General features: G+C 40.5%; 1 protein-coding gene across 1 annotated transcript in view; it reads right to left on the minus strand.

The window, feature by feature from the left end:
- Window positions 1-560: 560 nt before the first annotated feature.
- Window positions 561-25,359, minus strand: part of LOC134352313 (protein O-mannosyl-transferase TMTC2-like) — a 226,675-nt gene continuing 201,876 nt past the window's right edge. Inside the window, exons 11-12 of the mRNA XM_063059608.1 lie at window positions 18,629-18,692; window positions 561-2,595 (exon numbers count right to left, since the gene is read on the minus strand). Coding sequence (XP_062915678.1) covers window positions 2,401-2,595; window positions 18,629-18,692 — 259 coding nt within the window. The 3' untranslated portion in view covers window positions 561-2,400. The remainder of the gene's footprint in view (window positions 2,596-18,628; window positions 18,693-25,359) is intronic.

Raw genomic sequence — 25,359 nt, forward strand, 5'->3', positions numbered from 1 at the left:
GCGATACGAGGTTTGATCGATTTGAGAGCCGAGCTGAATTGGAAAGGGCGGGTCTTGGCTGAATCAAGGCGGCAGAGCCTGAAGGCGAGCAATGACCCGAGGTTGGGACACCAGACCAGATTGAAATGGTCGGTGTGTCAGGGTTGGAGGCAAGAGGCAGGCCAGTTCAGCTCGCTGCTCAGTGGGGTTTGCCCGTCTCCGTGCTGTACTGGAATGAAGCTGTGGCCCTGCACCTAGTGGACTTTTGGATTGACTGCAGTGATGCCTGGTTTTGTGAGCTTCAGTTCTGAATGCTGTTCTGTTACTTTCATTGTTTGCACAGCTTGTGTTTTTTCCCCTCTCCCTCTCTATATACACACACACACACACACAGTGTCTGATGGCCTTCTTTTGTTTTTAATGCGTTTAATTGGGGTTCTTTGTGGCTGCCTGTAAGCAGATGAATCTCAAGGTTGTATTAAATTATACATACTTCGCTAGTAAATGCACTTTGAACTTTGTGTCTGTGTCAAACATCACGAAAGCAGTCAAGATAAGTTTTCATCAATGCTTTCATTTAATTGGGGAAAAATTGTGAATTTCGCTGGCATGTACATGGTCATTTTACAAGAGGAAACACTTCTACAAATTTGGATAATTTATACAAATAGAACAATTTTAAAAAATAAAACTTTTAATTTAGTAAACACATTCAGTACTCTTTAGCACTGTCTGGAATTACTCCACTTTACGAAATCCCTGAGCAGCAATGCAGATGTAATGCTTAATCAGTATTTCTCAGAACCTGAAAGCATTGACCAGGCAGAGAGGAAGTCTCTCCTGCATGGCTTAGGTTTCACCCTTAAGTCTCGGACAAACCCACAATTCAATCATTGCTACAACACAATGCCAATATAGTTAGAGCAATTAGTCATTTCTGCCATGCAATCACATAATAAAGAAGAAAGTAAAGATATCCCTGCTTTTCTGTTTAAGTGAATCAAGTTCCTATGTAAAGATGCCTTTGTGTTCTGACTTAAAAGCCATTAAAATATATATCTGTTCCATGGGCAAACAAATCATTTAAAAGTAGTTGGCATCAAAAGGCGATAGATGTAAACAAATCAAAAGAAAAGGAGAATAAATGCAGGCTCATGTCTATTTCCTTCCATTTCTGTAAAACATGAACAAATATGCCTTTATTGTATCTAAAGCAAATAGGTTCTTCTAATGTTATACGAGACTAGGGTAAAACTTAACATTATCAGCCCCATATTGAATTAGAATAACTTAAAACTTCCACAGTTAATTAAATACCTTGATATGTTTTAGCAAAAACCAACTTTAAAACACAGTGGTGTAAAATCCTCCAGAACCATACATGGCATTGTGTTGAACATAAGGACACCATGCAGATGTGGTACCACTCTATGAATACTTGACCTCAATCTTCCACCACCGTTGTACTGGTAAATTACTAGTAACAACAAGCAGAACTCTTCAATATGGTCCCTCAGTCTTGGCAGGTGCATGATCCGAATTCGCAAAGCTGTTGACAGCTCCCGAAAATAAAAAAAAGTCCTATTATTTATCTCCAACTTGTTTATAAATAAGTTGAAGCAAAAGTACACATGGTTATTTAAACAAAAGCTATGTGAATCAGACAGTGTGTGTCTCGTCTGCAGGAGTATTGGACTTCTGTGTGCCAACTGAAAAATATATAATTGATAATGTTTACTTTGATCAAAACAGCATTAGTTGTTCACCAATCTGTTTTTCTAAGTGCTCTAACGGTCTGCTGATGAGGCAGATACAAGAGAGGCCAAGCTTGTATAAAATCTGGTGTCAGTTTCAAAAACAAGACAAATGAAGCCCCCTCATTTATGAATCTTCATTGTTTCTGGGAGCTTCCTACATTTCCTTTCCCTTGTCAGGGAAAGAATCTCCAATTCCACCTGAAGAGCTAAAGGATAGCGAGGAAGAAGGCAGAGCCAACAATTGTCCAATCTTTTGGCCCAAAGGGGCTCTGATTTATCAGTGAAGGTAGTAAACACCGAGCAAATTAGATGTACCAGTCTTCAGAAAGGTGAACAATTGCTTTGCAAGACAAGTAGCCAAATCTTAAAGTTTTCTAAAGATTGCACCCTTACAAAGGGAACATAGGAATCATAGCTGGAGTTAAGAGTTAGACCCTAAGTAAATCACATTCTGAAAGTTGGGATGTTCCTAAATTTTTTAGTGTGCCTTTAGTCAGCAAGTGCAGGAAATCAGGTAGATGAATCACATGTTAACTAGATGTCTTCCCACAAGCACTGGAAACTGAGGAGTTTCAGTGTTAAAGGGCATCACCAGAGTCACAAACAACAGATGTCCATCCACATCCTTGCCAATTCTTCCAAGTTTAATGTTCCAAGAGTTTGATTAAGTTTTACCATCTCTTCTTTTTTGCACATTCAAGCCTTGTTTCTCCATGATGTTGCGCAGTTTGCGAAGGTTCGACTGGGTAATGGCATCATCAGGTTTGAGCTGGAGAGCTCGGAGGTAGTTCGCCTCAGCCTCACGCAGTTTTCCATTCAGATGAAGAATGGCACCCAGGTTCATCAACGCTGCAGGGTACTGTCAGAAAAGAAATGGTAGAGTGAGAGAGGAGTAATAGGCACAAAATTTAAACACTGACATAAAAGTCATTCATTTATTCATTATGTGCCATGTCATATGACAATCTTTGATTCTGATTGCTCTTGGCAAACTTTTCTACAGAAGTGATTTGTCATTGCCTTCTTCTACGTAGTGCCTTTACAAGATGGGTGACCCCAGCCATTATCAATAGTCTTCAGAGATTGTCTAGCGGAGGGAAGGAACACCTTACATTCCCTTTTGTAGAGACATAGCTCCACTCCACCACCCCATGACATAATAACCAAACAAAATAAACAACTATTCAATGCTGTTGTGTAATGTAAGTGAGATACATTGACTATTGCCTTCCTGAACAATGAGACTGGAAGATGATACTGCTGAACAGGCACCATCTGGAAAAAAATATTATGCCGAGAAATGCACATGCTTGATACCAGAAGATATTTGTTTAAGGTGAATGGTAGAAAGTTTAGGGAGATATTAGAGGTAGGTCATTATTTTAAACAGTGAGTGGGAAGTGTCAGCCATGCATTGCTAGGGTGGTGACAGATGCTGACACAATAGCGATATTTAAAAGACTCTTACATAGGGTCAAGGATGTAAGAAAAATGGAGGTTATAGGCCATACAGGAGGGAAGGGTAAGATTGACCATATATAGGCTTGCACAACATCAAGGGTCAAAAGGCATGTATGGTGTTGCACTGTTCTATGTTCAATTAAACTTCTATAATTTATTTATTTTTATTTCTTGAGACACAGTGCAAAATAGGTCCTTCTGGCCTTTCAAACCGCACCACTCAGCAGTCGTCCCTGATTTAGTCCTAGCATAATCACAGGGCAATTTTCAATAACCAATTAATCTACCAACCAGTATGTCTTTGGACTGTGGGAAGAAACCGGAGCACCCGGAGGGAACCCACACAGTCACGGGGAGAACGTACAAACTCCTTACAGACAGTGATGGGAATTGAACCCCAGTCACTGATACAGTGAAGCATTGGGCTAACCACTATGCTACCAAGCTGCCCTAAAGAGTTGCGTATGACAGATTAAGTTTTACAACATTGTCAAGGGCTGATATCAAGGAAATGCATCCTGCACCAGCTTGCCAAAGACATGGAAGATGTAGAAGGAAAAGTATAATTGTGCACAATTTTCCTTATTGAACTCTTATTTTATATTAGTTGTATTATGGAGTGCACATAAACACATGAATTCCAAACCATAATCATAATCAGAGAAAAGAGCAAAAGCTGACATAACAGCTTCAAAAGTAGCCCCAGGGATAAAACAATAACCATTAAAACAAGTAATTATACTCTGCCACATGGGCTTGTAACTTATGTTGTTACTATGTCCAACATTCCACTACTCATAGGAGAGAAAAGGAATATGTCAAAGATGGGGGATATAAATGTCCATGACACTATATTTATTTTCTTGGTTGGTCAGTGAGCATAATTCTTTCATAAAGCATTTTTGCTATATAACAGTTTGTTCAAAGCTATAGTGAAAATTGGCACTGCACACTGTGTATCCATTATGTACAATTATACTGAAGAGTGATATCTCTTTTCTGAAGAGATAATTTGACATTGGATTGCTGTGGATAATGGGCTTCAGTCACCTGATAAATATCTCTGTGATTTTCAGGTCCTTTGAAATAAACAGGAATTAAAATTATGAGGAATGTATCATGAGCACCCAGTCCGATAACACCACTTTACATTGTCATCCAACATCAAAATCATTCTGAAACCAAATTATATTTTTTGGTATATTTTAAAACTAATTTTCTTTCAGTAGCATTAATCTATTCGTGAGACAGTTCTCTTTTATTGGATTGTAATTTCTTTAAATTGCTTAATGGGAGATAAGCAATTTGAACCCTACTTCATTATCAGGTTATTGTAATGTTTAGGACTGTGGAAAACATGCTTGCTTAATATAGACTCTTTAAGTAGACAATAAGGTATGGTTCAAAGCAGCTAGAGCGTAGTTAGATTTAAAATTATTGAATTTCAAAATTAAAATAATGCACATTGCTTCATTGTAAATATGTTGAGCAGCATAATTAGGAATCACATTATCCAGGCGAAGAAAATTATTAAAGTGGAACAAGTCCCTTGCCACCTATCCCCCACCAACACCAAAAATAATATGACCTGAATTTCTTATATTACATTTCATATTCATTTCCTTACGACAAGGGTTCCCTACTGGGAGTCCATGGACCCCTCAGTTAATAGCACGGATCCACAGCATAAAAAAGGTTGGAAACCCCTACGTTATGGCACAGAAGGAGGCAACTCCACCACTCAAGTCTTTGCCAACTCTCAAAGCAATACAATTTCTTTGTTAATTTCCCCCTAACTTCATCTCTGTCATATGCCCAAGTCTACCATAAATGTTAAAATGAATGCAATTCTGCCAATATGTAGAGTTATTATAACCACAAAACTTGGTAAGCATGGATTTCCTGGGTTTCTAATAGAGCTCCTTGAAGTGGAGACACCTCCCTTCAAGCACCATGGTTACAGCCTGGAACCATTTGAATTGGGAAGACTGTTTCACAGGGAAAAAGAAAAGATAGACAGGAATGGGTTTTGTGTGGATAAAGATTAAGGACTATATAGTCTGGCTAAAAGAATAGTGATGATGAGGAAATCACAATGTAAAAATAGGAAAGAGGCCAAATAATGGTAAAGATTCATGGATTTAAAGTACACTTATTATCAAAGTATGTATGCAGTATACAACCCTGAAATTCTTCTTTGCCACAGACAGCCATGAAACAAAGAAGAACCATGGACCCTGTTCAAAGAATGAGCATCAACCAAGCCACACTCAAAAATAACAATCACACAAATGGGATCAAAAAAAAAACAAGTGAAAAACACAGAATACAAAACACTCAATTGAAAGAGTCCAATCATGTGCAGTTCAGCTCAGGTTGCTATCTGCAGGCCATCCCAATTCAGAATTGCCCAATTAGCAGCAAAGGAAGGAGCAAGCAGAAACCAGAAACACATCATAATGTGAACTATAGAGTCCAATCCACAAACCGCATCAACTAAACCTTGCCCAAGAATCAGGACTCCAGCACCATCCTCTTACAGCATCGGGGGAGACAGAGACCATTCGAACGCGGAGACCTTCTTTCAGGAGCAGCGAGCGAGAGGGGAGAGAGAGACCGCCACAAGCAGACATCTTGCTCTGGCAGCAGCAAGCGAGGGGCTTGTAGACACCTGCTGGCCATCCACAACCGCCTCAATGATTTCAAGATGGGATACGAAAACTGTGGTAAAATTTGGTGCACAAGGTCTGATGGTGGGGATTTGTAAACCTGTTCTTCTGAAAGAAACACACCTCCTCATCACAGCCCATAAGCATCGATTTATTTTATGGATTTAACTATTCATTTGCTTTGGGCTGTCAAGTTTCCCGTGGCACAAGTCCATGCCTATGCTTGAAAAGAGTATTACTTTTAGCGAGAACTCAATCATCTTCATGATATATTCAACTGATGGGCCACATCACATGAGCAGTATGGATGCCCCACCCTTTCATCTGCTCATGGTAAAATAGAAAGTGGGCATATTCTAGACATGATTAGTTTCTGTTCCATTTTACCTGTACTTTAACCCTAATGTAATCCCAATCCTTCTTGTTTGAAGACAATTAAAATTCCCTGAGACAGAGATGAATAACTTCTGTTGCTTAAGTTTGTAAAGGTACACGGAATAGAGTGTGTAAATAGAGTAGAGACACTGTTCAGCCATGATTTAAATGAATAACATGAAATCCTGACTGTATGGTTCCTCTCGGTTCCATTAGAATCACTCTGCCTTTCACATCTTCCCTGTTTCATTCCAAACCAGTTGAAGCTGGTATCCTTCTTCCACAATCCTACAGTCCAGCTTCAGTTAGCAATCATCTTTCCCAATTCAACCTGGAATTTGTTCAACTTTCTGTACAAGGTGACAATCATTTCCAATTCCCTAATTCCACTTCAATTTCTCTCCATGAATAGCTGAAACCATCCCATTCACTCTGTGATTTTATGCCCATCTCATTCCAGTTCAAGAACATACTCTTTTGTCATCCTTACACCTCTTCAGTAGACCTACCCTCAGCTGCAATGATAGTTCTTCATCTTATACACACACGCACACACACACACACACACACACACACACACAGTGCTGGAGGAACTCAGCAGGTCAGGCAGCATCTATGGATAGGAATAAACAGTCGATGTTTCAGGCTGAGATCTTTCATCAGGATTGGAAAGAAAGGGGTAAGGAGCTGGAATAAGAAGGCAGGGATGAGGGGAAGGAGTACAAGCTGGCAAATAATTAGATTAGTAAAACCAGGTGAGGAGGAAGGTGAGTGAGTGGGGGAGGGAGAATGAAGTGAGAAGCTGTAATGTGTAAGTTGGGAGAAGGAAAGGGCTGTAGAAGGACTCTAATCGAAGAGGACAGTGGACCAGGGGAGAAAGTGGAGGAGGGATGTCAGAGGGAGGTGATGGGCTGGTAATGAGAAGAGAAAGGGTATGAGGAGAGCCAGAATGGGGAATGGAATAGGAGAAATGGAAGGGGGGAGGAGAGAAGAGATGGAAGAGGGGAGTTGTGTTCACTCCCTCCATTGTCCTCTGTCCACAGGCATCATACCCTCTCTATTACAGTATTCTCAGCCAATGCCCTTCCCTATTTAGCTCTACTCCTATCCAAGTCTTGCTGCTGTATGTGAGACTGGTCATTATATAAACAGAACAAGATTTTCTCCTGATCTTCTGCCCAAGGGATGCCATTGAATTAATTGCTTAACCTAGAAAAAGTGCTGGTAGCATAGTGGTTAGCAGAAAGCTTTACAGTACCAGCAACCTGGATAAAATTCCCGTCACTGCCTGTAAGGAGTTTGTACATGTTCCCCGTGACCGCTTGCGTTTCCTCCCCCAGCCCAAAGACTTACGGGTTAGTAGGCTTACTGGCCATTGTAAATTGTTCCGTGATTGGGCTAGGGTTAAATCGGGGGATTGCTGGGTGGTGCAACTCGAAGAGCCGGAAAGGCCTATTCTGTGCTGTACCACAATTTTAAAAAAATGATGAAGGGTTTAATTCATACACCCTTGACTTATTAGATTAGATCAGGTTGGATTCAACTTTGTTATTGTGCCGAGTACAGATACAAAGCCAATGAAATGCATTTGGCATCCGACCAGAAATGCAAAGAATAGTACAAAATAACTGCGAATAAAAAAAGTGCTACAGCACACAAATATAAAAGTACTGAGACAGTACAATACGGATGCAATACTGCTTAGTGCTGTGATGAGAGGTTCAGCAGTGTCACAGCCTCTGTCCACAGAGATTATACCATTGAAATCACTTTCCAATTCCAGTCTGAGTATGCTGAATTTAAATGGTTATTATTAGTGTACATTTCAGAAAGTTAGTTTAGCTGCAAATCTAATTTCCATCCTCTTAAACTGAGGACATTAACTTACAAATAAATAAATTGTGACTTACTGTTTTCTTCATCCCTTCAAAGCAATTCAACCCCAGGGCTGGACCTGTTATACTAAAGGTTCATCAAGGAAATGTTCAAGCCAAAATGTTTTAACTTACTCATGCAGGACCATATTTAACCTCTGTCAGATAGATTAGAAAAAAAATTTGTGCAGCTAATTGCCCTGCAGCTTTACTAAGACGGATAGATTCACATCAAAAATCAAAGCCGAAGCATTGACCTTGGTTTTAAAGAACTAAGCTTCAGTTTCACAAAGACTCTGTTTCCTGGGACAGCACATCCATACAGCCTTTCACCCAAAAACATTCCTTGCATTTTCATCCTCCCCATTGCCATGAAGTTTCATTGACTAATACAAGTTATCAAAAGCAGCATGTAGTCATCCAAGTCCTGAAGAGAACACACTGTTGATCCGCTACACAATACACAGAGCCTTCTTTGCAATTTAATTTGGGCATTCATCGTCTTTATAAAAGATCCCTGAACATTTTATTTACTTCAGGATATGCACCACCTTCTTTATGCTGGTATGCTTTGTGACCCACATGATTAATGACCAGCATAATGGTAAATAAATGCATGATGGTAAAGTTTCCCAAATCAATTGTTTTATATTGAATGCAGATGATAGACTTTTTCACCTCATCAATATAGAAGGTCATTAATGCTGGAATTCAATAATCCTCCATCACTAGACTTCTGTGAAAATGATACCACCTACAGCTTTCCTGGTCAAATGACTAAAGGATTGGCACTATTTCCTGCATTAGATGAGGTGGTTTATATCTGAGTTTGCTAAAAAAAAAAAGACAGACAAATCCAGTATTAACCTGTACTAAGACAGTTCACAAAACCTCAAAATAAATTAATCATCATGAAGAAAAGTTCCAAGTTCAGAGTACATATACAGCCCTGAGATTCATTTTCTTGCGGACATACTTAATAAATCCATAGAATAATAACCATAACAGAATCAATGAAAGTTATGACTTTAATACAAAAAGAAAGAACTAATTTTAATAGATAAGTAAGCAATAAATATTGAGAACATTAGATGAAGAGTCCTTGAAAGAGAGTCTGTTGTGGGAACATCTCAATGATGGGGCAAGTAAAGTTAAGTGAAGTTATCCCCTTTGGTTCAAGACTTTGTAACTTTGGCTGAGGGGTCGTAACTGTTCCTGAACCTGGTGGCTCCTTTACCATCTTCCTAATGGTAGCAGTGAGAAGAGAGCATGTCTGGGTTTATGGGGGTCCTTAATGGGGAGAACTTTACCCATGATGGATGGGGCCTCAGGGCCATATCCAGTATTTTATGTGGAATTGTCCGTTCAAAGGCATTGGTGTTTCTGTACCAGGCTTTGACGCAGCCAGTCAATATACTCTCCACAACACACTTATAGAAGACATATGCTGGTGATATTAAACCTGATTCTGATTCTGATTCTGATCTTCACAAACTCCTAAGGAAGTAGAGGTACTGCCATGCTTTATTTGTGTTTGCATTTATGTGCAGATGGTAGAGCCACTACCTCACTGTGCCAGTAACCTTTACACAGGCACTGCCCATTTTGAGTATTCTGGGTTTTGTGATTTCAAGGGATGCTCCAGTTTCCTCCTACATGAGACATTTGGTAACGCCCACTGTGAACAGCCCGTCATGTGTAGATGTGATAGAAACTGGGGTAGACGTGATTGAAATAAGGGAAGACAAGATAGCTTTGGTGCAGGATTCAGGCGAAAGGATGCCTGACAATTAGCACAGTCTTGGTGTGGCCAAGGCCTGTTTCTGTGCTATATAACTTGATGTACCAACATGCTGTTAACATGGATAAGTAAAATATTGGTGGATGTTCTCTCACACTGGAGGCAATTCTCAAATCACATGCTCCCTTTTTTTAAATTTTGTGCTAGATTCAAACAACTGCCAGTTGCAGAATTTCAGGAATAATCTCAATATAAAATCGGGGCTGGGCATGTGAAAGAAAAAAAATCGACTCTTTGCAAGGCTTTGTTCAAAGATCAGAACTGATTACAGATGAAAACCAGAATACTACAGAACTAATGCAAATGAGGTAAAGTTTTAATTTTTGTTGAGTTTGTGCTATTCAGTGAACAAATGATTAGACAAATGATAAGCTATACTTGTTGGAAATGAAGAAAGTCCCATTGGCCAGTAATTGACAATCAAATGCTACATAGGTCTGGACAAACTTATTTCTGGGTGGTCAAGTCAATCATATTTCATCAAAAGTGTTTTTTCATTAGCATTTTGAATCTTTCTGAATCATATTTAACAACCTTCATCTGACAATACTGGTTACTATAAGTAATAAAGAGAGCCTAACAAAGAACAACAGGTTATAGATGGTCAGCCTGCTATGCAAAAATGTTCTATGTTTGGCATCTCTGTTAATACAAATAACACAATATTTAACAAATTTGAAAAGTAATGAACTGATTCCAGTCTGAAAAACTCTGGTGACCACAAAGATTTATAAACTATGCAGTCCCTTTTATTAAATTTTTTCTGCTTTGCCTGGAGGTGTAACTCTAGACGGAGTATCCTGTGGTTGTTTGTACAGAATGACATTGGATAGAAACATTTTACAGTGAAAAAAAATGTTACTTCCCTGATGATTCTCACATGCAAAGAGACAGTTTGTCATAATACTTTGGAGATGAAGTACCAGTGCATTGGTTTTCCATTCACAGCACGTATACTTTCTGGGTCAAGGCATTAAAGGCGGAATTATCCTTCAAAAAGACGGAATTGTATGTGGGCATGAAGTACGATGTAACAAAACGCCAACGTTTTGTTTAATGCATTTCAGATACAAACTTCAAACTGATCCTTTTCATTACCATAAATTAGCAGATACAGCTCCTCAAATCCAGCTGTTCAAAATCATGCCTGCAAAAGGCAGGGCAAAGGAAATCTCAGCGAAAAGACAGTTACACAAACCAGCTAAACTGGAATTGCAAAGTTACATCCCATACTGAATCAGATTCTTTGATTCTTCAAAGTAAAGCTGATACTCATTCAGTTAAATATTATTAAGCGCTGTAAAATAATGTATTTGAAGCTTTATCATCATGCAGGAAAATGTAAGGTTATGCACTTTGGAATCCTTCTGCAGGATTCCCTAAAGGTCAAGTTAGTAGTAAGGAAGTCAAATGAAAGATGAGCATTCATTTCAAGAGGACTAGAATATAAAAACAAGAATGTAATGGGGAGGCATTATAAGACATTTGTCAGAATACAGTTAGAGTGTCGTTAATACTCTAAATGCACTCTATAGAGCGTGGATCAAAACTTGGAGCTATGATGTTTTGGCCATTCCAGAGACTTGGATGGCTCTGGGGCAGGAATGGTTATTTCTAGTGCCAGGCTTTAGATGTTTCAGAAAGGACAGGGAGGGAGGCAAAAGAGGTGGGGGCATGGCACTGTTGATCAGAGATAATGTCATGGCTGCAGAAAAGGAGGAAGTCATAGAGCGACTGTCTACAGAGTCTCTGTGTGTGGAAGTTAGGAACAGAAAGGGGTCAATAACTCTACTGGGTGTTTTCATAGACCACCCAATAGTAACAGGGACATCGAGTAGCAGATTGGGAGACAGATTCTGGAAAGGTATAATAATAACTTGGTTGTCATGGTGGGAGATTTTAATTTCCCAAATATCAATTGGCATCTCCCTAGAGCAAGGGACTTAGATGGAGTGGAGTTTGTTAGGTGTGTTCAGGAAGGTTTCTTGACACAATATGTACTTAATCTGTTTTGAGGAATGAGCCTGGTCAGATGTCAGATCTCTCAGTGGGAGAGCATTTTGGAGATCGTGATCACAATTCTATTTCTTTTACCATAGCATTGGAGAGGGATAGGAACAGACAAGTTAGGAAAGTGTTTAATTGGAGTAAAGGGAAATATGAGGCAATCAGGCAGGAACTTGGAAGCATAAATTGGAAACAGATATTCTCAGAGAAATGTATGCAAGAAATGTGGCAGATGTTCAGGGGATGTTTGCGTGGAGTTCTGCATAGGTACATTCCAATGAGACAGGGAAAGGATTGTAGGGTACAGGAACCATAGTGTACAAAGGCTGTTGTAAATCTAGTCAAGAAGAAAAGAAAAGCTTACAAAAGGTTCAAAAAATTAAGTAATGATAGAGATCTAGAAAATTATAAGGCCAGCAGGAAGGAGCCTAAGAATTAAATTAGGAGAGCCAGAAGGTAAAATGAGAAGGCCTTGGTGGACAGGATTCAGGAAAACCCCAAGGCATTCTACAAGTATGTGAAGAGAAAGAGGATAAGACGTGAGCGAATAGGACCAATCAAGTGTGACAATGGAACCGGAGGAGATAGCAGAGTTACATAATAAATACTTTGCTTCAGTATTCACTATGGAAAAGGATCTTGGCGATTGTAGGGATGACTTGGAGCGGACTGAAAAGCTTGAGCATGTACATATTAAGAGTATGTGCTGGAGCTTTTCGAAAGCATCAAGTTGGATAAGTCACGGGGATCAGACGAGATATACCCCAGGCTACTATGGGAGGTGGGGGGGGGGGCGGAGATTGCTGAGCCTCTGGCGATGATCTTTGCATCATCATGGGGACAGGAGAGGTTCCAGAGGATTGGAGGGTTGCGGATGTTGTTCCTTTATTCAAGAAAGGGAGTAGAGATAGCCCAGGAAATTATAGACCAGTATGTCTTATTTCAGTGTTTGGTAAGTTGATGGTAAAAATCCTGAGAGGCAGGATTTATGAACATTTGGAGAGGCATAGTATGATTAGGAATAGTCAGCATTGGTTTGTCAAAGGCAGGTCATGCCTTACGAGCCTGATTGAGGCATGGGATCCAAGGGGACATTGCTTTGTGGATCCAGAACTAGCCTGCCCACAGAAGGCAAAGAGTGGTTGTAGACGGGTCATACTCTGCATGGAGGTCGGTGACCAGTGGTGTGCCTCAGCGATCTGTTCTGGGACCCCTACACTTCTTGATTTTTATAAATGACCTGGATGAGGAAGTAGAGGGATGGGTTTGTAAACTGCTGATGACACAAAGGTTGGAGGTGTTGTGGATAGTGTGGAGGGCTGTCAGAGGTTACAGTGGGATATTGATAGGATGCAAATCTGGGCTGAGAAGTGGCAGTTGGAGTTCAACCCAGATAAGTGTGAAGTGGTTCATTTTGGTAGGTCAAATATGATGGCAGAATATAGAATTAATGGTAAGACTCTTGGCAGTGTGGAGGATCAGAGGCATCTTGGGGTCCGAATCCATAGGACACTCAAAGCTGCTGCACAGGTTGACTCTGTGGTTAAGAAGGCATATGGTGCATTGGCCTTCATCAATCATGGGATTGAGTTTAAGAGCCGAGAGGTAACGTTGCAGCTGTATAGGATCCTGGTCAGACCCCACTTGGAGTACTGTGCTCAGTTCTGGTCACCTCACTACACCAAGGATGTAGAAACCATAGAAAGGGTGCAGAGGAGATTTACAAGGATGTTGCCTGGATTAGGGAGCATGCCTTATGAGAATAGGTTGAGTGAACTCGGCATTTTCTCTTTGGAGCGACAGAGGATGTGAGGTGACATGATAGAGGTGTGTAAGATGACGAGAGGCATTGATCGTGTGGATAGTCAGAGGCCTTTTCCCAGGGCTGAAAAGGCCAGCACAAGAGGGCAAAATTTTAAGGTGCTTAGAAGTAGGTACAGAGGAGATATCAGGGGTAAGTTTAATGTGCAGAGAGTGGTGAGTGCGTGGAATGGGCTGCCAGAGACGGTGGTGGAGGCAGATATGATAGGGTCTTTTAAGAGACTCCTGGATTGGTATGTGCAGCTTAGAAAAATAGAGGGCTATGGGTAACCCTAGGTAATTTCTAAGGTAAAGTCATGTTCGGCACAGCTTTGTGGGCCAAAGGGCCTGTATTGTGCTGTAGGTTTTCTATGTTTCTAACACTTTTGGGCCTCATATTTAAGGAAGGATGTACTGACATTGGAGATATCCAAAGGATGGTTACGAGTATGTATGAGAAGCATTTAATGGTTCTGCGCCTGTACTCATTGGTGTTTAGAGGAATGAGGGGGAATCTAATTGAAACCTACCAAATATTGACGAAGTAGACTTGGAGGGGATGTTTCCAGTAATTATTGTGTCTAGGACCAGAGGGCACAGCCTCAGAACAAAAAGGCATCCCTTTAGAACAGAGATGAGAAGAAATCTTTTGTGCCAGATGGTGGGGAATCAATGGGTTTCTTTGCCACAGATGCTGTGGGAGGCAAGTTAGTGGGTACATTTAAAGCGGAGGGTGAGAAGTTCTTGATTAGTAAAGCTGTTAAAAGTTGTAGAAAGAAGGCAAGAGATTGGGGTTGAGATGGGAAAATGTATGAGCAATGATTAATTCCTGGAAGAGACCCAAGGGGCCAAATGGCCTAATTATGCTTCTATGTCTTATGGCCTTATCTATTCTATGTTTCCATAGATAACAGCTCTCTAACTTCTCAATAATCCATGGGTCTTCCACAGGTTACAAATGCTAGACATATGGACACTCCATTCATATGATCTAGCATTTTGGAGATCAGCAGGATGGATAATGATGTATTTTCCGGTTGTTCCAGGGCAGAAAGCATCTTCTGGTGGTTGGGGACGGGGCATTTCCATATGCCATTGCTCTACAGCCCACCCAACACCCCTGAATTAACAAATTTCATGACACATGCCGGTGATAATAAATCTGATTCTGATTCCGAGCTGCAACAGTTGGAGGCTGGTAAGCTGAATTTAGCAGACTCAACTGTTCACTCTGGCAGACATGTTTCCTCGGCCTGCTCACTCTCCTGTCACAGCTATTTTCTGTCGTCCTCTCCCAAACACTGTTTTAGAATATTTCTGACTTATGAAGAAGATGGGTTGTGAGCAGTCTTCAGGAACAGAACCTTGTTTTAACCTGCAGTGTCAACACAGGATAAATCTTCTGAATTTTAGCTTGAAGCCATAATCCTGAGCTAGCAGCTGAAGTTATGCAATGCATTCAAGTGATGCCCTCAAAATAAAATCATGCACAGATTTCTAGGAATAGTAAGGACTTTAGATTTTACATGATGGAAGCAAAGTTAGTCTGACAGTAATTATCGGGATGATGCAAAAATGGGGCTTATTTCATGAAACATGCAATTGAGAAAATTATCCCTTGAGAATATCCCTTACGCTCTCCCCCATTTCCTGGCCCAAATTCAGTTCTCAGCCAACGGATTGCGAAATCAAACTCCATCAATTTAACTCTGTCATTCTTGACGTCTAAAAGAACATGTTCCTCACAAAATTATGAGTTCTAACTCTTGTTAAAAATACATATGAATGTATATCTGTTGATAGCAATTTGCCACTAAGTGTATGGTTTTTATAAAGCCACAACTTAACACAGTGAATTCTATGGTTTCTTGAAAATGTATTAAATTGCGGTCTGCAATCCTATTTCTTTTCACCACAAGTGCTCCAACAACTGTTCATTTATCCATTGGCGTGGCCAGTGTATCACTTTGAACTCCATAAATTAACCCCCTGAAAAAATTATAAAATAGTTGTGGTCAAAATAGTGCCAAACATAAAACAGAGCAGTGACAGTGCATCATGCTTTACTTTTGAAATCTAGTTCCACGGATGTCAACAGAATTGAATTTTAGCAGCAGAGTATATTAAAAGTATATTAGTGTTAATAAAGGAGTACCAACTCTGATGGATAAGTTGCGTCATTTGGATGTCTAACTTATGTCTTCCCAATGAGATCTTTTGCTCCCAGTTGAAGGAAGGTCAGTAAGCCGCTCATGGACAAAGGAAACGCTTCAAAGATAACTGTAAAATCAGCCTGAAGAAACTCAGCATCACATCTACTGGGAAGGCATTGCACTCTGGGAGGAAATCTGTACAAGAGGACGTTTCACTACATGAGAACGATCTCCGTTGTGCTACGGCGAACAGCAGATGCAAAAGGAGAGACTGAACAACCAAAAGACCCGACCACTAGCCACGGCCACCACTTACTCTTGCCCACACTGCACCAGAATATGTGGATCCCAGATCACCCTCTACAGCCACCAACAGATTACCCCTTGGGAGAACATAGTTCGCTAGTAACTATAATGTTAATATTGTTAACATTATAGTGTTAGTAACTAAGTAAATTATTCAGCAACCAAACAACACACGCAACCGTTGGTGTAGTGGCATCAGCACTGGACTCTGAAGCAAATGGTCCTGCGTTCAGATCCAGCCAGCCCTTTGCTAGCATCAAGATAGCAACTCAGTCTCATAAAAAACAGACAAATGCTACAGAAAGGAGGAGGAGCTTAGAAGGATTAGTGGTGCCTAGTGGCCTTTTGCTTGCATATTCAGAAACAGCTCTATTTCCATCTTTAATATCTCTATTTTTCCCTTTCGCGGTTCTTTTGAAGACCCTGAGCTGGAGTTACACGCTGGCTATGGTTCTTTGCAGGAATGGGACCCGCTCTCAGAGCTTCACCACTAGCCGTTATTCGGCACGCCAAAGGCTGGGCCTAAGAGCTCAGCTCGCCTTCAGAGGGCTGAGATCTCATGGTTCTGGAGACGGGCGGATCGAAGGTCAGTGTCACGGCAGGAGATCGGTGTGTCATCGGGGGAGTCGGAAGATCTATGACTGTGTGCCCAGAGACCCGAGATCTTTGGACACAGAGCTCGGAAACAGCAACACAACAGACGTTTAACATCGTAAGCCAGTGAGTTGTTGGTTATATCTCCTCTCTTGCTGTGAAATGGAGACATCTCTTTCTCCCCTATTAGGGAGAGAGAGGGCCAGTGGTAAGTCAAATGCTGGGTGAACAAGTAGGCTTTGGGGTAACTGCAAGTCTGTGTCTTTGCTGATGCTTTGCTCACGCTTGAGTGCTCGGTGGCAGGTGCCAAAACTTTTTCTGCCGGTGGGGAGAGGGGGGATTGTTGCTTGCTGCCGTTTATGTGCAAGAGGGTGGGGAACTTGGGGGGGGGACATTGGGGTTCTAACATTTAACTGTCATTCATTCTTTGGGAGCACTTCTCTGTTTTTGTGGATGGTTGTGAAGAAAAAGCATTTCAGGATATATATTGTATACATTTCTCTGACATTAAATGTACCTTTGAAACCTCTAAAAGGTGCAAAAAGATGCGAAAAGGAACAACGAAGAAAAACACACACAAGCTGCTGGAGGAATTCAGCAGGTGAGGCAGCATCTATGGAAAAGAATGGACTGAGAATGAGGGGGTAGGTGGGGGAAGGGGGGAGAGGAAAGAGGCTGGCTGGAAGGTGATAGGTGAAGCCAGGTGGGTGGTAAAGGTCAAGGGCTGGAGAAAGAACAATCTGATAAGAGAGGAGAGTGGACAATAGGAGAAAGGGAAGGAGGAGGGGACCCGGGGGGAAGTAATAGGCAGGTGAGAAAAAGTGAAAGGTCAGAGTGGGGAATAGAGGAAGTGGGGTGAGGGTGCAGAATTTCTTCACCAGAAGGAGAAATCGATACATATGCCATTAGGTTGGAAGCTGCCCATATGGTGTATAAGGTGTGGCTGCTCCACCCTGAGGGATGGATTGGCATGTCGGAATGGGAATGGGAATGGGAATTAAAATGTTTGACCACCGGGTAGTCCCGCTTGTGACGGATGGTGTGGAGACGCACATGATTATTCATTATATGCTTTAAAATCTTCTATTATCTGCCACGTAGCATAACTGTCATGAACCCCTCATATCATATTCTAGACCGAAACAGTGCGGAAACAAATTTAGGTGCACGGAAAACTTAAGTAGCAGCAATACCATGAATTTGGGGTATTCAGATCATCTTTTACTTGTATAACGGACCGACAGAGGATATCAGAAAATGACCAAAACGATTTGGAGAAGTTCACACTCTACAGACATCAAAACTTCACCAGCAGATGTACAGTGGAAATAAGGGCACGCAAGATGAGCAGCATACATGGACAGCATGGTAGCATAGTGGTTGGCACAATGTTTTACACTACAGGCCACCTGGGTTCAATTCCCAATGCTCTCTGTAAGGAGCTTGTACGTTCTCCCCATGACCGCGTGGGTCCCCTCCTGGTGCCGTGATTTCCTCCCACAGTCCAGTTGGTAGTTTAAGTGGTCATTGTAAGTTGGCCCATAATTAGGCTAGGACTAAACCAGGGGATTGCTGGGCAGCGTGGCGCGAAGGGACAGAAGGGCCTAGTCCATGCTGTATCTCAATAAATATATAAATAAAAGTGCACAGTGCTCTTTCACAGCCAACGTAATGAGAACCCCCAGTCATAAAAACGTGACAATGGTTCTTTTCTGGCACAGCTGCTGGTTTCAGCAGAGCTTAAGCATATTCGTAAGTGAATTTACTGGCCACTTTTCTTTATTGGTGTAGTATACGGAGATCTGCGTTAATCATGCGTGGCTGCTGTTCCGTTATGGCTGTGTTCACTTACATTGGGTCGCAGTCCTGCTGCCAATCCGTAATGTTTCTCAGCTGCTTTGTTCAGGCCAGCTTGTCTGCGGAACAAGAAAAAAAAAGTTTCCCAATGAAATGAAATCTGACTTCAGACGCGTGTCATCTAAATGGTTTATATTTCAGATAGAAAGCTGACAAAATTGCCAGATGTTCAGCAGAGAGGTCGCACAGTCATTTTACCTGCATTTCATTGGACATTTTCCAAAATTATTCATAATGAGTACAGTCAAAACAATTGTGTTAATTCCAGCATTATGGTAATACCCAAACAACATTTGCAAATGATTTATGTAAATATATTATTCCCTCTAATTTTTGACACACTTTCCATGTTGTTTCCTTGCTTCTTCACCTTAAGAAGTTGATTCCGAGCGTATCACCAACCTTCAGCTATCTGATTTAAGTGCTACATTCTTCTCAAGTGAAATGAGACGGGATCTATTACTGTGCTACACAACAAAATTGAGCATCAAGTCAAATTAGATCAAGTTTATTGTCATTTAACTATATACATGTGTACTATCAAACGAGACGTTTCTGCAGACCAGGGTGTAAAGCACAGTAGTACACATAACACACATATAACACACAATAACTTATGAAAGTAAGGATAAAACCTACAGATGAATTACGCATAAATAAACAAAAGTAAAGTGCATAAATTGAATATTATAAAGTACAGAACAGATTAACTGGTGACACTTCGAATGCAATGCAGCAGGGAGTTCAGAAGCCTAATGGCCTGAGGGAAGAAACTGTTTGTCATCCTGACCGTTCTTGTTTTTATGCAACAGAGTCTCCTGCCTGATGGTAGAAAGTCAAGCTTTCCATCTTAGGCAAAGCCCACATGTGAATGCTTTACAACAGGGAATAAATGAGCTAAATCAGGCAGGAGATCCTTGGCTTATTTCCCTGAATTGAAGCCAATTATGGAATGCTCATTCTCATCCTGACCAACGGATTGATTCAACATACTGGCCTATAAAGTTTACACTGGACAATGCCTTAATGAAAAGAGTTTGCACTGACCCCTGAGGACACGGTCTATTAGTGGATCATATTGAGAGCTTACTTAAAAACTGGACAGCACAATTGACACTAAACTTGATGCACTGCAGGAGGTTCTTTTTTGATGTCTTTATTCAATGTTTGGCAAAGCCAACTGAAAAGAAAAAGCAGAATTGCTGTTCCACCCTCAGAGTGGAGGAGCAACACTTTATATTCTGAGTACCTTCCAACCTGAAGGCATGAATATTAATTTCTCCTTCCAGTGAACAAATTTAACCCCCAACCCCTGCCCCGCCTTCCTCTATTACCCACTCTAACCTTTCACTTCTTTTCACCTGAGTATCACTTCCTCATGGGTCCCCTCTTCCTTCTCTTTCTCCTATTGTCCACTCTCCACTCCTAACAGATTCTTTCTTCTCCAGCCCCTGAGGTATCCCAGCCACCTGGCTTCACCTATCATCTTCCAGCTAGCCTCATTCCCCTCCTCCAAGTTTTTATTCAGGCATCTTCCCCTTTCCTTCTCAGTCCTGAATAAGGGTCTCGGCTCAAAACTTTGAGTGTTTACTATTTCCCTTAAGTGCTGTTTGTTGTTTCCCAAGCTTAATGGAATATACTGGAATATATTTCCAGCTCTATAGTGTGTTTTTAAACATTTCCAAGTAAAACAATTTAAGTATCATGAAAGTGATGCTTCTTTTATGTAAAACTTTTGAAAGCTGTTTTCCCTTATAATGCTCGTCGTTGCGCACAATCTTTTACCAAAAGTTCTGAACACTTTAGCTGCTGTTTTATGGGAAAACTGAACATTGATGAACAGTGGCACTGATCCACTGGAGCCTAAGAATCCTTCAATACCAGCCAGTTAATCTTGCTCCAACAGGAAGTCCCATGTGAGTCATACCATATTGTTCAGAATGCTTGTTGTCAATAAATTTCTATTAGAAGGACTAATAAAACAGAATATATATTTCTATGTTTAACGTACCCAGATGAGGTTTGTCGTCGTTTAGATCCTTGTTCTCAAGACTTTTTGTTGGCTGATGAAAAACAGCAGCTGATGACTGATCATTTATAGAAGAATTCACAACTAAAATATTTACAATAATGTAATTACAATAAGTAAAATCTATGACCAATGCCCTAAGGGCAAGCTTTCAATTTACCACCCAGGTGTTAAAGCTGAACAGAAAACACTGGTCAACAAAGATTTTCCTTCTTGAATACTTTTGGGTGTATCTTATGGGCGTGGATCATGAAATCCACCATAAAATTTCCCTAGCATGCACCATGTTTTTTTTTCCAAATCACCAATATTTTTTATTTCAATTCAAAATTCAAGTCAGAATAATTGATGTCAAGAATAAGGAGGGCTATTTGTTGGTCCACAAATCAAACAGGTCATCAATGACAGGTAACTCAAAGAACTCCTAGTAGGACTGGAGAAAATTGCATTCAAGGATGTTGTTGAAAAGTTTCTTGGCAACTACAGAGCACCAAACTATGTGCAGCTGGTTGACAACATGCTTCAAGCATACAAAACCATGAAGTGCAAGATGTCATAACAGATTCATTTTCTGCATTCTCATTTAGACATCTCCCTGCAAATCTTGGCACCGTCAGTGACGAGCATGTTGAAAGGTTTCACCAGAACATTGCAGTCATTGAGAAATGGTATTAGGGAAACTGGAATCTATCAATGCTGGCTGATTACTGTTGGATGCTTAAGTGAGAAGCCTCAGACACTGAGTGCAAATGGAAATCATCAACAAAATATTTTTAGCTGAGATGAATTGCTGCAAAGCATCAATATCATTATGCAATTAAATGCAGTATATTCAATAACAGTTAACTTCTTGTTTCTCCAAATACCGACAGGTTTAAAAGTAGTCTGAAATTATATTGTGTTCAGCTTCAAGCAGTCTATCATAAGCAAAATATTTCTGCGGAAGCAAAACTTTAGAAAAATTGTCCAATGAAATAAGTAAATTCCAGTAGGTCAGTGTTCTTAAAGTCAAAACATTGAAACCTTTCTACAATTTATTCCTTCTACCTTACTCTCTGATTTCCCACTATCTTACTAGCTTTCAGAGAGCTGAAAAGAGAATTAAAAAAAAAAGGTTAGTGCTCATATAAAGTTTCTTGTAGTGAAAATACTTTGTGGTAAGTATGAAAAGGTTGCTATGTTCATGATACATCCACAATCAAAATATGAGAAAATAGAATTGAAATTAAAAGTTGTGTTAAAACTCAAGCTGGTGCAGTCTTTCATTGATTCTATTGATGGTTATTATTCTATTATGGATTTATTCAGTATGCCTGCAAGAAAATAAATCTCAATGTTGTAATGGTGACGTATATGTACTTGGCTAATAAATTGCTTTGAACTTCAGAAAGAGGTTGAGGCTATGACAAATAGTGGAAAGTTTGAAGAAGAATAGAGGAGTACACAGAGAAACAAGCACAATGGCAACTGAATGCAGAAGGCATAAAGCTAATGTATTTGGAAGTCTAAAGAATGAAAATACTCTATTTGGAATGTATTTCTATGCAGAGTTAATTATCAAGGAAGCCTGGTTATGCCAATGTGCATTAAAGCAGTAACATACATAGTTAAAACTTTAACCAAAGACAAATCATGTGGTTGTTTTTATGCCTTCATACAAAACACATAAGGGACTAGTAATAAATTTAACAAGACCTTATATGTAATACTCTGACTGAATCACATTAAACTTTTATCATTTGCTATTAGAATATTAAGGCGATATGAAAGAAGGAACATAAATTCACTACAAATTTATCAAGATGAGAAGCTACAGTTATGAAAATCAACATAAACTAAGTTTCTGGCTACTGCAGAGTTTTTCTTTCTTTATTTTCAACAAAATAAGTTTCAAGTTAGGAGGTAGAGCAGAGTTGTTTGAGGATGATTTAATAGATGCCTTTTACCATGAAGCAAGGTTATGATCAATAAGTGGTTCACATGCACAGTACATTTGAAGAATCAAGACTAAGTTTCAGCTAACTATAAAGTAAATTTACACAGTGGGAATTCTACAATATGAAACTTCCCATTAAAGAACATTATTGTAGGAGGGCTGATAAGTTATTTTAAGCGAAAATGGAACATTTCCTTGAAAAACAAAATTATGAAAGAAAATGGAATTAGGTAGAATGTCAAGTCATGTGAAGAATATCAATGTATATTTAGGACTAACTTATTACAGGGCCAGTGGAAAGTGCATGACTCAAAGCTGAGGGATCAAATTTCATCATGTCATTTTATGAAACTAAATTTCATAAACTTAGAAGTGGCAATAGAAAGTAAACATGAAAGCTGATGGATGACTCTAAAAGAAAACACAGTGCCTAGAATTGGTTGCTGGTGACCAGCAACTTTTATGTGTGTTGCTTGAAATTCCAGCATCTGCAGATTTCCTCATGTTTGCGCCTAGAATTGGTATCCATTCACACCTGTTTCCTTAAAGAAAAGGCATAAATCCCACACATGCAATATTCCTGTTGAAATCCTGCTGATTGGGAGATTGGACCAAGTTCTTCCATCGTCCACTGCGTATTTTTTCCAGTGTTGTCTCATGTGCAACAGCCATTAACAACAGAAATTGAATTTCAAAGGTGCAACCCATAACCTGCAATTTTCACCCACAGCAAAAGAAGGAAGAAATCAGGTAAAGATATCCTACAGGGCATCAGTGTTTTACCCAGAATCTCTACCAAACTTATTTCAATACGTTCTGGTTTTGTTTACAAGCATCACTGATGATGATCCCAGTAACTCTATATTATGCACCTTCCAGCAAAATAATATAATTACTTCATGAACCTAGAACTCACCCTGGTTTATGGACTAGTCAGCAGAGTGATATGTACCCTCCAATTCTTCTTCTGCTAAGATGAAGCTACCCTGAGGGTGGGTGGAGGAGCAACAACTTATATTCTGTCTGGGCAGCCTCTAACGTGATGGCATGAACATTGATTTCTCCTTCCGATATTTTTCCCCTTCCCCTCCCCTCTTCTTCTATTCTCCTCTCTAGACTTTTACCTCTTCTCACCTGCCTATCACTTCCCCCTGGCTCCCCTCTCCTTCCATTTCTCCTATGGTCCATTCTCCTCTCCTATCAGATTCCTTCCTCTCCAGCCTTTGACCCTTCCCACCCACCTAGCTTCACTTACCACTTTCTAGCTAGTCTCCTTTCCCTCCCCCCACCTTTTTACTCTGGTATTCTCCCCCTTCCACTTCAGTCCTGAATAAGGGTCTTGGCCTGAAAGGTCAACTGTTTATTCATTTCCATAGATGCTGAGTTCCTCCAGCATTTTCTGTGTGGACCCTCCAATTGCCTGGTTAAGTACTTTTCCCAACAATACCCCTGAGGTCCAAAACCATTTCGAGTGGACTAGACTACAAAAGCAAGGATGTAATCCTGAGGCTTTATGAGGCAATGGTCAGACCACACTTGGAGTATTGTGAGCAGTTTTGGGCCCCTCACCCAAGAAAAGATGTGCTGGCATTGGAGAGGGTCCAGAGGAGGCTCACAAGAATGATCCCAAGAATGAAAGGGTTAATGTATGAGCAGCATTTGATGGTTTTGTGACTATACTCATAGAAACCTATTGAATATTGAGAGGCCCAGATGGAGTGAATGCTGAGAGGATGTTTGCTATAGTGGAGAAGTCTAAGATCAGAGGGCACACTCTCAGAATACAAGGATGTCCCTTAACAACAGTGATTAGGAAGAATTGCTTTCGCCAGAGGGTCGTGAATCTGTAGAACCTGGCTGTGGTGACCAAGTCATTGGGTATATTTAAAGCAGAGGTCAATTGGTTCATGATTAGTCAGGGTTATGCGGAGAAGGCAGGTGAATGGGGTTGAGAGAGATAATAAATCGGCCATGATGGAATGACAGAGCAGACTCGATGGGCCAAATGGACGAATTCTAATCTTATGTCTTAATGTTTTCTAATGCAGTCTAGTGGATTGGCATCCCATCCACCACACTAAATATCCATTTGCTCCCAATTCCAGTGCACAATCACTACACTATATACCATTAGGTGTCTTTTGCAGCCACCCAAGGGCGGCGACGCCAAAGCAGAATCAGAAAATCTCTGCTGGGCACACTGGGATGGCACCGGGTTGGGTACTGGCCCCGCCCAATGATGCTGCTCTCTAGTGTTCACTCAGTGCTCTTCTCTGAGTTCACTTGGTGCTGCCCTCCAGTGTTTGCTCCACGGAAGAACAAGCTGGATTTAGACAACTTACCATCCATTGTACAGTCATGCCACTCAGGGATATGGGATATATTATATTTGTTTCTTTGTCACTGTAAGTTTCTTCTGAAATTGTATCCGTATATGCTATTTCTGTTTTGTGCTATGCGCTGTTGGTAATGTGTTTTGCACCTTGGCCCCAAAGGAACACTGCTTCGTTTGGCTCTATTCATGCATGGTCAAATGATAATTAAACTCTAATATTTGAATTTGATCAGGAAAATACATAAAAATTATATATCTGTGCTATTCTGACAGCATTTCCCAAACCCAAGGCAAAGGCTTCACACATGTGCGATTGCCCTCACCTTCAGATTCCCATCCGTCCAAGACTTAGCCTGGAAATATTTCAGAGGCCTTCATTGCTCCAGGGTCTAAATGCCTCAACTGCCTACCCAACAGCCCCATGTA

This window comes from Mobula hypostoma, chromosome 9 (assembly GCF_963921235.1).
Source record: "Mobula hypostoma chromosome 9, sMobHyp1.1, whole genome shotgun sequence".
Taxonomy (NCBI): Eukaryota; Metazoa; Chordata; class Chondrichthyes; order Myliobatiformes; family Myliobatidae; genus Mobula; species Mobula hypostoma.